Source organism: Rhineura floridana, chromosome 6 (assembly GCF_030035675.1).
Source record: "Rhineura floridana isolate rRhiFlo1 chromosome 6, rRhiFlo1.hap2, whole genome shotgun sequence".
NCBI lineage: Eukaryota > Metazoa > Chordata > Lepidosauria > Squamata > Rhineuridae > Rhineura > Rhineura floridana.
The window spans coordinates 7,330,440-7,344,331 of record NC_084485.1 but is presented as its reverse complement, the minus strand read 5'-3'; the positions used below and the strand labels follow the sequence as shown (position 1 = coordinate 7,344,331).

Below are 13,892 nucleotides of genomic sequence, written 5' to 3'. Positions count from 1 at the left end.
CCGTTCACTCAGACTCGGTTGCAGCCTTTCCACGGGCATTTGGTTAGCCACTGTGAGAAAAGGATGCTGGACCAGAGGGGCTTTTGGCCTGATCCAACAGAGCTCTTCTTATGTTCTCCACTCCCAAGCTAAGGCCATTCTGTTATCACATAAAGCTATCCCCGCCCCCCCTTGCAATACCTACCTTGGTAATTTAAGACTGAAAGTTTGCAATCACAAAACGACTTCAAAGCCCTAGTTTTTGGTTGGGATTGCTTTATATATTTACCCCAAACTATTGACCCCAGATTAACTACAGTAATGGGAATATTACTGAAACAGTACAGAAATAGTACAGAAACAGAAATAAATTACTGAAACAGTACAGAAACATTGCAAATGCAATTTGCAGCACACTTTTAAAAAAAGTTTGACATCATAGGGCCCAAATTTGAGTTAACTTTTATTAAATTGAAATCCTACATTACAAGCTCTCCAGAACACAAAAATGAACACAATATCTGAATAGCATTAAACCTGTATTTCTCAACTGTTCAGTTACAATCACTAGTACATCTGAACATCTTCTTGCCTTCATTACAAATGGATCAATAATGTTTACCCTTAAATAAAATAATTTTGTTAAATTACAAGAATACATAGTGCAATTTGCACAGGAGAAGCCTTGGACCTTTTTCAAAATAAATATCGAGTTACAAGGATTCTGAATCACTTTTAAGATATGTACATCTATGGAAGTTCATGCAAGCACCAGAAGTGTCGACGTTACAGCTCTTCCTTGTAATATCCAAGTTTTGCCAGTGACATCTCTTTCCTCAGCTGCATAACCTCCCAAAACATCTGATCCGCTGCACAAGACAAAAAGCAGATCTGTTGTGGAAACATGTTTCATTCAACGTTTCTTGCATGGTATGCTTGTCAAGTGATTCCTTCCCTTTTAGAATGCACAGAACAGTTTCCTCATGGACAGAAAATCACACCAGCCAGATACATACATTCCAGAAAACATGGTTAGCAATTTATAAAGTAAGCAACGGTTCAGGAATTACACTGGGTGATACCTACTTAGGTCACACTTGCAGTACAGCCAATGAAAATCAACATACTAATGTTGGATATCACCCATTGTTCATCAGGAACAGAGGCTCTAAAAAAAGAGGTCTGGAGTTTTCAGATTTAAAAAATCAATACATAAAAATAATGCAGCTACTGAGAACATCAAAAGATACATTGCTATGAAGTAGACAGCTAATGTATTTTGCATTAGAAATGCTACTAGTCTCTCATTTTATTTATTTATTTAATTATTACATTTATATTCTGCCCTCCCTCCCAAAAGGAGACCACCTTTCAGTACCGCCCCTAGGCACCGGGAAGCGGGGCAGTTGCCCCGGGCCCCGCACTTTAGGGGGCCCCGTGCATGGCGATCTGCATATTATATCCCACTTTGCCTGAGTTCGAGCCTCCAGCCCCTGCTGGAAACCCTGAAGGACACCACCACCGCACCGGGAATGCTGACCGACGCACTGCTGACCCTCTCAGCGTTCCTGAATCTGGCGCCTGCGCAGTGCTGCCACAGCTCAGCGCCTGCGCAGTTGCAGCATCTGGCATTCTGAGGGAAGAGGAGAAGCTGCAGACCCGGCTGTTGTTGTCACCGCCGCTGCCGCAAGACGTGCATCCTCTTCCCTCCCCTTCCCCTCTTTTCCCTGTCTCCCCTCAGAGAGAAGGAAGAAGGAGCAGGTGGCACTGTCCAGTAAGGATCGAGCAGGGGCCCGGGTGGGGGAAGGGAACAGAAACGCCCCCCGACCTCCCTCCAAGCTGGGCTGAGGTGGAGGGTGGTCATCGTGTTGCTCACCGCCACCCAGGCAGGTGTTCTAACCACTGAGATACCGCTCTTCCCCAAATAAATAACCAAGTAAAAAAGCTGACATGGGAAGCTGCCTTATCCCAAGTCAGACCTCTGGTCCATCTGGCTTATTTTTGTCTACCCTGACTGGCATCGGCTCCTCAGGAGTTCATCCTCAAAGCTGTTGTTGTTGTTGCTAATAATCGAGTAGCTAGACCAGCCTCCCTGAGCCTGATGCTGATTGCCGCCCTGGCCTCCGGCTAGGAGGAAGGGCGGGATATAAATTAAATTATAAATAAAAATAAAATAAATGCTTTCCATATATTGTTGGACTCCCAGGAGCCAGTACTGCCAGTGGCTAAGCATGGCGATGGGAGCTGGAGTCCCCAAAAAATCAGGAGGGCACCAGACTGAGGAAGGCAGAGCTAGACTGCAGCATGTTCATGTCTGGTGGTGGTGATTTTATCATGATCCTTAATCATTTTATGTAGCACACCCTGGGACCATTCTGTGAAAGGTGGGTTGGAAATATAAATAATAAAGAGATGACTAATGAAATAAATCATCATTGTGAAATCCAGTGTAAAGAAATAAAAATGTAGTGCAGTGAGATCAAGCACCTGCTTTGCATGCAGAAGGCCTTGGGTGCAATGCTTCCCATCTCTGGGTAGGGCTGGGGAGACTTCCTGCCTGAATCCTGGACAGCTGTTGCTGGTCAGTGTGGATGATACAGAAGAAGATGGGCCAATAGTCTGACTTGGTGCAAGCAGACTAACATGGATGGAAATAGAAACCTAAAGCAGGTTTGACTCAGCTGTAAGTCCCATTTACCTCCGTGGGGCTTATGTGTGTTTAGAACTGCATCGGTGATGTGTTTTTACCCTATAACTGCTTTTAAATCTGTTTCAGTTTTGAAAAAATGTTTCCGTTTAATGTCTTACTTTAGAAATTTATGAGCTGCTTTTGCACATTCATCTGAAAAAGTGGGATATAAATTATATAAATACTAGAGGCCTATTCCCTGAAGTGAAGGTAATCATATTTGTATTTAATAGGTTGTTAGCCTCATATGTAAATTAAATATTATAATTACATATATTCGTAAATAAAATCTCTCTCTAAATATATATATATATAATATAGAGAGAGAAAGAATGTGGGGGCCCCCCAACTATGCTTTTGCCCCAGGTCCCGCACATGCTAAGGGTGGTCCTGCCTCCTTTAACTACCAAGGATTTGTTTTTATTACAAATTTAATGCTTGGGAGGGCAGGACTTTGTTCAACAGGGGTCATCAACCTCTTTAGGCCCGTGGGAACATTTGGATTTCTCAGCAATTGCCATGAGCACCAATCCCTCTGGTCACTTCTCTTCCCCGCCCCCAGATATTGCTCCCCGCCCCCCAGAGATAGAAAGAGAAGAGTGTGCATACAACACTTTCCCAAGGGAACTGGGTAGACGTCAGATCCTGCAGAATTAAAGCAACCCTTGAAAAGCGCATAGAGCTGAAAGAGGAGGTGAGAAAGCGTGTCACTCTTCCAATTTCTTCCTTTGGCTATGTACTTTTCAAGGGAGAAAAAAGTAACCACCCTCACCACCTTATGATCAAGCGATTTGGGGGGGCTCGGAGGCTTTGTGGGCACTAGGCGAAGACCTTAAGGGTGCCATTGCACCTATAGGGATCACACTAGTGACCTATAAATTACACCTATACATTGTGTCCATATATGTCACTGTCCCCAGATTTCAATTACAGTGTTTCTCAGGACACTTCCAATATCTTACCAGTAGTTAGTTAGTATAACTCTTGTACTGAAGTTTATTCAGGCAACTGTTAGCTTGTTATGAAGACTTTTTTTTCTCACAGGATGTATGGTTCTTTAGCATATCCCCAAAGGAAAGCAGATGGTTTAAGATATAGCTCCAGAGGTTGTAGAGCAGGGAAGGGGAAGCTGTGGTACTCCAGATGTTGTATGACTTCACCTCCTATCAGCCTGGCCAATGGTCAGGGACTACAATGGAAGTTGTAGTTGGAAACATCAACAGAACATGTTGGAGAAGTCTGCTGTAGAATTCTTGGTTACCAGTAAGTAGTAGGGAATCTGAGGGGCCTAGAAAATCTGAACTATGGACAGACACAGATTCTTCCTAAAATAGCTTCACCAGAAATGCTAGGAAACACAGTATTTCTTTCATTCTCTATATTTATATCAGACACAAATCTTCACTTACCATCTTGCTGCTTCACAAGCCCCTGTTGAATATATCGAATGTATGTGAAGAAGTTACATACAGATGTGATCTGTGCAAAAATGACAGGAGTTATAATATGTTTAATTCCAAGTATTACAGAGATGTATGCTCTCCAAACGAGTCAAAGCACAGGGAAGCAAAATACTTACCCTATACCTACAGAAAGGAGAAATATAGTAATAGTTGCTCGAGTCCCCCAACTTTATTCTATGCTTGCACGTTTTGCTTTGTCCACTAAGAGCACATTTCCTGTATGGACAGAATGGAAACTTTTTTAAAAAAAAAAAAGATTTTATCATTTAATCTATAGGAAAATTGAGTTCTTGTACAGTTATCTACAATTAAACAATTGTCCTATCTCTATTGCATGACAGGATTCCATGAGTTCAAACATACTTTGGTCCTCCACATTCAACTGCAGAAGCTTTCACAAATCGCACAGGTTGTAAACCAACTGGTTCAATGCTTAAGGTATTATTTTCCACAGCTTCCAGGACAGCAGACGCCAACTGAAAATGGACCACAGAGAGGTTAAGAGTAGTTTGGACCACAAAGTTGCCTATGGATATAAATACAGAGCATGTTACTCAGATGCACATACCGTCTCTGGATAACAAAAATAAATGTATTGCAAGTTATCCAGAATAAGGGCTCTGGTGTAGTGCAGTAATTAAGAATCTATTTTGTGAAGAACCTGATTCAAATCCGTGCTCAGCCATGAACTTGAAAAGCCTGAGCCTCAGTCTGCCCTTCACTATCCCCTTCATTATCCCTGTATTAATAGCATTTGGTCTGCTTTGTAAAACTAGAGAGAGTGTATGATGACAGCTAAGCAGTTAGGAAAGTAGTCTAAAAAACATGACAAAAAGTCACACACTTGTAATGAAAGAATGGACACCAACTCAACAGGAACCTCAAAAAGGAAATCCTGTGTGTGTGTTAGGGACAGACATACGGTTTGAGATCAGGGCCACTAGGAAGTCCAACAGGTAAAGCCATATTCTGGGACACAAAATCCATTCTACCAAGGCAGCCCATAAAAAAAGGGAAGCTGAGTTGGAAATGGGCAGATGAACAAAGAAAGGCAGGTAAAGAGATCTGAGCAATACCTACATTATTCCTGTCAACCCAAGAACCAGTCCTTGGTTTGAATAATTTAAGGTTAAGGAATTCAACACAAAGTGTGTGTGCGTAATAAATCTCAGTATACAGCTCTCAGTTTGGGAAAACACCTACAAATATCAGTTCTTGAGTTCAATGAGAAGGAGAGGAAAATGAAAAAGAGGTGCTGAGATGGAGGGGGCACTTGGCAGAAAGCTACTACTAGAACTGGTAAGGTCCATTTGGAGCCATGCTACTAGAAGCAGCAAGTTCTGAAGTAAAGTAAAATACAACATAGAGGAGCTGGAATATTACAATTTAAACAACTAAATGCAGTACCATGAGTATAAGATGGCATGTACTATTTTAACACAACAGTAGTTTAACACTACAACATAAATAATCCAAATGATCTACATAGAATATCCATATGATCATCCATATATTTATTTATTATTTGATGTATATCCCGCCCTTCCTCCTAGCAGGAGCCCAGGATGGCATAATCACGCACAGGACTTCCAAGCACACTTGAAGGACTTTTTCTGTTACCTTTTCAGCGCCTACTGAAGACCTTCCTCTTTCAACAAGCCTTTTAAGTAGAGGCCTTATCCTAGTCTACGTCTGTGTTGGAATTGCTTTCTAATGCTTTGTTTTAAAAGATGTTTTTAAAGCTTTTTTTAAAAAAAATATGTTTTTAAAGCTTTTTTTAAAAAAGATGTTTTTAAAGCTTTTTTAAACAAAGATGTTTTTAAAGCTTTTTAAAAAGATGTTTTTAAAGATGTTTCGTTTTAATATGTTTTTAAGGATGTTTTGTTTTAATATATTTTTAAAATCTGTTTTTATGATGTTTTAGAGTGTTTTTAGTGTTTTTCTTTGCCGCCCTGGGCTCCTACGGGGAGGAAGGGCGGGATATAAATCCAATAAATAAATAAATAAAATAGTGTGTTCCCTGCTTCCCAACTGCAGCCTATCACCACCTTCAAAACAGTGCTCCTGAAGGTTAGAGGATTATCCAGGGCAGAGCTAATGCAAAGGAAATCATGTTTTCCCAAGCACGTGCAGAAGCGATTTCCTACTCACACAAGGGATTGCTTGGATCCTCGAATCAAGGCGGTCAATTAGAAAAGTCCTCCATGTTATGTAATCAGATTATACAACAATATATGGCAAAGCGTTACCTCACTTTTTGAGAAGGTTAAACATGGCAAGATATCTTCCTGATAGATTTTATCCAGGAAAGGGCATGCTCTGTCCATAGTGGGATCATCCTTCCAAGATCTGAATTCATTATACAGAGCAAAGTCAGCCTAACATTAAAAAATTAAGACAAAACAAAAACAAAATTAACAGTCCAAAGTTCATACTAAAACAACGTATTATAGATGACACCCACAGCACCTTGAATACAGTATCTACATGAAGCTGAAAGGACAATACAGACAGCAGTAAGAACCCACAAGTCCCCACTGATTTGCACATATTTAATGAAGGTAGATTGTGCCCTAATACCTTGAAGGCATCAGTTTGCTTGTAGGCATAAATGTGCACGGAGGCTACACTTTCTTCCTGTACAGTCACCAACTTGGGCATTTGTTATCTGCCAGCATCTGGACTTTGGTTTCTTAATCTCAACTCATGCTCTCAAAACTGACTTACCTAAATGTGCAGATCTTAACTTTTACACCCATGATTTTCTTTGAACGCACAGATGGAAGAAATATTGAATATACCCTACAGGTCATGATTTAGCGTTTTTAAGTTTACAACAATAAGAAACATTAAACCTTTTTTTATGCCACCACAGGGAAGGGAGAAAAGACAGCCAAAAACAGCAATAATTCATTAGAGGAGGTGGAGATGAAGGAGAAGGAGGAAGATCTTACTCATAGGCCATATGTTTGGGCATAGCCCACAGTAAGAGGTTTAGCCCAGACAAGACAAAGATCTAATATACATTACCTTAACTCTTTTCTAAACATGCTCATTAATTTATAATTTTAATATTTCAGAACACCTTCTATTTCCTTTCCATGCTTCAGTCCAGTGGGCATTTGCCCAGAAAGAACTGATGCATAAAAGCACATTTGAAACACATTGTTAAAGCATCATACTTAGTTCCAAATGAAGTAACTATTCGCTACCAAAGTAAAGTGAAGTCCTGTTGCATGAGCAAAAGAGTGCTCATGCAACATTGGATTCCATTAAGAAATGTCTCCCTTATCAGGGCTGGAGGGTGGACAAGTTAACACAGACATATCATTCAACATACCTGTTTAACTGGATAAAGGAAATGACTTTAAAATGACTGGGATCAAAAGGTGGTGTTTGCTGAGAAACCTTTAGACCAGTGGTTCCCAAAGTGTGGCCCATGAGCTTCTTTCAGGTGACCCATTGCTCATCTGTGGATTTGTGGTTGAAGATAGCACATCCATCATCCATCACATCAAGCACTCATATTGATTTTGAATTGTATTTTATTGCTCCTTTTATTTCTTGTATGTTGTATTTTATTGCATTATAATTTTAATTCTATGAAATTCAAATTGTAATATAATACAATATACAAAAATAAAAGAAGCAATAAAATATTAACTAAAAACCACACAGCATCTAGCACAGCGCATTACAATACAGCGATACAGCAGGGAGAAAAGTCACTGAGTGGTCTGCCAAGATCCTCAGCAATTTTCAAGTGCTCTATAGGGGAAAATGTTTGGGAACCACTGCTTTAGACATAATTTGTGCACATTTTTGAAGGGAGCAGGTTGATCTGGTTGCAGTTACACAGTAGAATTAACAAAGTGTTATTTGGAGGAGAAACTTGAATCCACATCATTCTGTTGCCTCCATGAACAGCATTGTCTTATGACAGCTTCCAAGTACAGAAGTGTTCTCCTAGTTCTTTGGAGGTGTTCCAATGTACACCTATAATACAAAAAACGTGAAATACCTCTTTGCAGTCTTTCACAATTGGCTGCATCATAGCAAGATCCTGGTTACTGACACCCATTGCGCTGCTTGTACTCTTGTTCCTTGTATGACCTTTTTTGAAGGGTGTCTTTCCACTAGATTGAAGCTCTTTTGTTGGTGAGGTTGGTGAAGTGGACAGCACTAATGTTTTCAGGGCTGCTACTTCAGCCTGAAGGACATCAATCTAAATAAATATAGATTAAAAAAGGGGAGACCAAACTTGGAGGTGGCAAATCATTCATAGGAAAGAATGTAGTTTCTATTGTAGTTGCGTTTGTGGCAAGATATTTCATGGAAAGAAGCAGGGTCCAAGCTTACATTTCATAGCCAGTACGATATGAAGTGACAAGAGTACCTAGCCCCAGAGACCCAGGATTTCACTCACCAGTAAGAAGGCAGATGCAAGGGTACCGAGTCAGAATACCAACTATACATTAGCAGTCTTGGTAAAATTTGGTATTGTTTTTTGTATACTGGAGCATTTTTGAGTAAGAAAATATACTTGCGTAATATATGGAATATTGGCAGGGTTGAAAGTAAAATCTCAGTAATGAGCTAGTTCCAGAGGCTGGGGGCCACCACAGAAGAGCCTCTTAACAGATACGATGGATGGCACTATGCAAACATGTTGGTGGCAGAGAAGAAAACCCTTTGCTGCCAGAGGGATGCCCTTTAAACAAGTACCATGCTGCGTTCAGCAAGATTCGAGAGATTCTCTGGTACTTATGCTCCAGCCATTTTCCCTGCTGCCTCACAGACTTAAAAGACTCCTCCACAAAACTAGAAGAGATGTCACCAAAGCAGAGGGAGAATGTACCTAGATGTCACTGCACTGGTTTACAAAGCAAGCCTTCATTCTAATGTAAATCCCAGAGTTCTGGGGAGAGGGGTGTTAAACTATTTAAACTTGTCAGAGGGCAGACCATCATAAGCCCTGAACAGCTTTTATGAGTGTAATCCAACTGTAAAACAGGCAAGACTGTAGTACACATTGACTTCAGATCACCTGTAAGAGTATATTAAAATCCTACAGCACAATGAGGCTGAGGGGTTCAGTAGTTCTACCAGGAAGTTTATTATGCAGCAAAACTGACTTGGACATAAATGGAATCCCTAGTATAAAATGGTGTCCAATACCATTCCTTAAGCACTCTCATACTTCCATAACTTTGAGTTTCATTCAGTGCCCTTTGAACTGCTTGAAAGACCTGTTTGTTAATAACCAGGAGAAAGAAAGACTCCTGGGTGTCCCAGGATTGCACAGGCAAAGTTGTTTTCCGCAAAAGCAAGAATTATCAACTTTATATACTCTAGTTCCAGATCTTTACATTTACCTCTCATGGCCATTCTTTCATTTGGCCCACATGGCCATAAAATTAAAAAACTAACCACAAAAAGCTAATCTTTGTGGGCATTATTCATCTTTGAGGATATTATATATCTTGAAGTACGCGACAAAGTCCATTACCTCAGCTCTCCATTAACTAGAAAAACAGAATTATAGTCAATGAAGTGACAAAAATGTTCCAACTGAAGTCTATAACATAGTCCAGACTAGTCAAAGGAAAATGACACAACTCTAAGAGGGTAGTGTAAATTAGGCCTCTAGCAAGAACTGGCTCATATCTTTGTTTATGTAGTTGAACAAATATTTGCATATATATTTGTAGGTGAGAATCTTTAATGTGAAACAAATTCTTGAGGACTGGTACAGCATTGTTCTTTGAAAGTGAGGACCCAGGGAAAAAATTAGAACTACACTGATCAGTTGTAGGAGCTTTCCTTTAGACCTGGAGTTCTCAAACTTTCTACCTCCAGGGCTCACTTAACGTGGCTGAAAATTACAGAGGCCCACCAATCACTAAATGGTGTCAGATGGAGGCAGGGGTTTCCATAACCATCATTTTCTACAGGAAATCTAATCCATCTTTAGAATTTACTAAATTTATGGCATAGCGTTTTCCTTATAGCAAGGGGTCCCATAGTTAAGCTTCCCTTAAAATAAGTACACACACTTCCTCTGGAGGTACTATAACTCACCCCCCCCATTTTAGACATCATTTGCTGATCCAGGGGCTCCAAGTGGAAAGGGCTTTTTTAATATATGTTTCCCTTCCCACCCTCATATGCCTCTCAAAATATTTTTACACATCTTCTGTAATTTCTTCTTCCATTCTTCATTCACACTCAAGTTGTACCTTGAATACCCCTCGCAAGTTTATTTCATCCCTCATCCTTTTACAGTCACTTCTGTTTCCTATAACACCTTTCCTATTACCTCTTTCCTTTCGATTCCCAGTGTGTGTATGTCTGCATGTATGTATTTAATATTGTCTCACTTTCAAATTTCCTTCAATACCTCCTCAGAGGAAGAAGATCTGATTTCCCTCCTTTCTCCCTTGACTTTCTGCCTCCCAGCCACCCTTGCTTAGCATGCAAGGGGGGTTGCTGGTGCCAGCACTGGTCCAGCCAAAAGGCTATAGCACAGGTAGGAGGCATAGGACAGTCTGTAGCATTGAGGCCCACCTGAAAGTAGCCCAAGGCCCACTGGTGGGTCCCAACCCACTTTAAACTGTTGTGACATCTAACCCCCTTGCTTGATTCCACGAGCTCAAAGAGCAGTCGGCAACCCAAGAGTGTTGTTTTCTTAGAGAAACTCTGAAAAATGCAGTGCACGCACACACAACAACACACAAACCCCTTTGGATCACAAGCATAACATTAACAACTCACTCACTTTTCCTTGTGCTTCTTTCAATTGTTTTTCAGCTGTGGCCTGCTTTATATTAGCTTCTCTCACCATTTTGTGGGCTTCCTATAAAAACAAACGTTGGTGAGGCAAAAATGCTTTGCACAGCACATCACCTGCCATATGAAAACAGTACCTATGACGTCTTTTCCTTTATACAAATAATATGACAGGAACATCCTTTTGGAGCTGTTTGACCAAGCAGCTGCTTGTCACATTACTTTTGAAAGTCTTAAGTGCATTGTCAGGGGAGTTGTCCATGCCTTAAGATAAGCAAACCATAGTGTTGGAAATGTAATACACGAGTCCAAGGTCCAATCAGGACAGACAGTTATACTGCGGTCTGATGAACTTTTAAAAGGCAACAGTATGGGTACTATTCCTCCAGCTATTTGAAGCAGCATGGTTTGGGCAATTTTAACTACATAACCTCATTCACAGTATACACATTTGATCTGATGTGCTTGCAGTCACTCCTGTGAAGGAAGTTGTTTCATTTTTAATATGCAAAGCTCACAAGAATTAACTGCTTCCCAAATTTCCCAGTTTGAAGGGAGGGTGGACATCCAAGTATATCATGAAATAATCACCCCATTCCAAAGAGTATTACTGCAGCAAAATTGTCAAACAAACCTCAAACAGGCTAGCAGTAAGTTCTTCCAATTCCTGTCCAAGTTGGTCACGCACTTTAGAAAGTCTCTCACATTCTTCATCTTTTAGTTTCAGTTCCTAAGGAAAATTGATTGAGAGTTATAACTTTTCAAACTTGGCAGAATAGTAAAGGCTGAACCAAACTAGACAACATAGTAGCCATCTGTATTTTACCAATGTGTCTCTGTTCATTATGAAATGGAATACACACGCAAGACGTGCAGGGAGGGACTAACCTCCTCACACCTGATTTAACTCACTCCACTGTTTCTTGAAGCACATTTCTTCCAGCCCAGCTCTGATACCAGACGCAAGGAGCGGTGGGGACAAAACTGCCTGAGGCAATGGGAAGCAGCAAGGCAAGAGAGGAGAGGCTTTTGCCACCTTTCATTTGCTTGCTCTATTGCATGTTTTTAAAAAGTGGGCCCCGCTGCTTTATGTGAATGGGGCAGACACTTTGCTAAAATACACATGGCTGCCCTATTGCATTTGCTTACCTCTCAGTGGAACAGAAACCTTACTAGAATCATAGAATAGCAGAGTTGGAAGGGGCCTATAAGGCCATTGAGTCCAATCCCCTGCTCAGTGCAGGAATCCAGGTTAAAGCAAACCCGACAGGTGGCTGTCCAGCTGCTTCCAGTGCTTGGAGAGCCCACCACCTCCTCAGACAATTGGCTCCATTGTTATACAGCTCTAACAGTCTGGAAGTTTTCCCTGATGTTCGGCTGAAATCTGGCTTCCTGTAACTTGAGCCCATCATTCCATGTCCTGTACAAAGATTTACTAACCCACAGATACCTATTTTAGTAATTTGTACCAGCCTGATGGTACAAGGAGGAAAAGAACCAATTCTCTGGAAAAAAACATCCAGGCTTGGTTGCTTGCACGAGACTCTTACCCACCACAGGGAATTAGGTACGGCTTCAGATTAGTCAAAATCTAAAATGGTCCATCTATGTATCCCTCCCCCACTCCATGCACACGCACAATACCTGAAAATAAAAACAAAATATTGTAAGTCTTTGCATTTAAAAAAAACCATGTATTCCATTTCTTTCAGTGCAATCCTTTATATGTCTACTCAGAACTAATAAAGCCACACTGAATTCAACGGGACTTACTCCTAGGTAAGTATGTATAGGCCTGCAGCCTTAACTGTGACAAAAATACAGGCCAGCTGTTTATAGCTGAGTTTTAAAAGGTTTTTACTCCCCCATTTATTACTACTGAACTTGGGAAATCCGGACTGAATGATTACACTCATCATGAACTTCTGAAAATTTAGCCTAGCAATGAAATACACAATGTTAGTGTTTTTATACATGAGTCTGGAACAAAATTAACTCTCCAAGCTATTGTCCTGGTATTGGGGAGAAAAGGGATAAAGAATAGGCAACAGGTACCACTTTATACCATTGTTCACATGCAAAATAACATAAAGCTAGCCTGAGGTAATTTTACACTTCTACCCAAATTATTTTTCACTCACTGAAAGCAGAGGCAGAGTTTAATCAAGATGCTAAAGATCACAATCTCAAATAATGGATACTATGCCATTTTATATTGTCTGCAGTAGAAAGAGGTAATTATTAATGTCCTGAAGAATGTAAGTCCATTTAAGAATGCAATGCAAAAATCCTGAGTAGACTGTAGTTAACTATACACCCTGGCCCAAAACTGGATTTAATTTTCTCCAAGCCAGATTGAAATCCTCTTCCACTATGCACATAAAGTCATTAAGAAATGTTATTAAAACAAACTATAAACCTACAAGCAAAAATCTATCAGAGCAGACAATTTTGTTCTGAAATTACTCTTCAAATAAAAACTTATTCACACAATAGAAACATATTATTCAAACTTATATATCCAAGTATTCTATTTTTCAAAACAAATCAAATCAAGGCAGAGTGACCTAAATTAAATTGAACCTTTAATGCCAGATAAGTGAAGGTTGCTAGATCGGGAACTTTACAGGAAACAATTTACATTGTATTTTAAATATAATGTGCTTTTTAGGACAAATGTCCTCACAAATTAGCTTCTATAAAACTACATGAAAATTACACACCAATCACAAAAATCATAAAAAACAATTCACAACCATAAAAAAAACCAACTAAGCCATAGAACCAGTCACACTCAATTTCTGTTTAAGAACATTTAAACACCAGTAAAAATCGATAGCATCACAGCACTTATTTAAAAAGCGCAATGCAGCTAAATGCAGCTTTTCATAGTAAATACTAATGGTGTATAGCCAGTAGTTTCAGGCAAAACAGGAAATACAGCCAAGCAACTCTTGCCTCTCTGCAGACAA

The 13,892-nt window shown here is 40.1% G+C and overlaps 1 protein-coding gene across 1 annotated transcript in view; it reads right to left on the bottom strand.

Moving 5' to 3' along the window:
- Nucleotides 1-429: 429 nt before the first annotated feature.
- LOC133387003 (rab-3A-interacting protein-like) overlaps nucleotides 430-13,892 on the bottom strand; it is a 30,283-nt gene continuing 16,820 nt past the window's right edge. The window contains exons 4-11 of the mRNA XM_061630890.1: nucleotides 11,555-11,650; nucleotides 10,910-10,987; nucleotides 8,153-8,356; nucleotides 6,381-6,509; nucleotides 4,495-4,607; nucleotides 4,248-4,347; nucleotides 4,078-4,147; nucleotides 430-848 (exon numbers count right to left, since the gene is read on the bottom strand). Coding sequence (XP_061486874.1) covers nucleotides 766-848; nucleotides 4,078-4,147; nucleotides 4,248-4,347; nucleotides 4,495-4,607; nucleotides 6,381-6,509; nucleotides 8,153-8,356; nucleotides 10,910-10,987; nucleotides 11,555-11,650 — 873 coding nt within the window. The 3' untranslated portion in view covers nucleotides 430-765. The remainder of the gene's footprint in view (nucleotides 849-4,077; nucleotides 4,148-4,247; nucleotides 4,348-4,494; nucleotides 4,608-6,380; nucleotides 6,510-8,152; nucleotides 8,357-10,909; nucleotides 10,988-11,554; nucleotides 11,651-13,892) is intronic.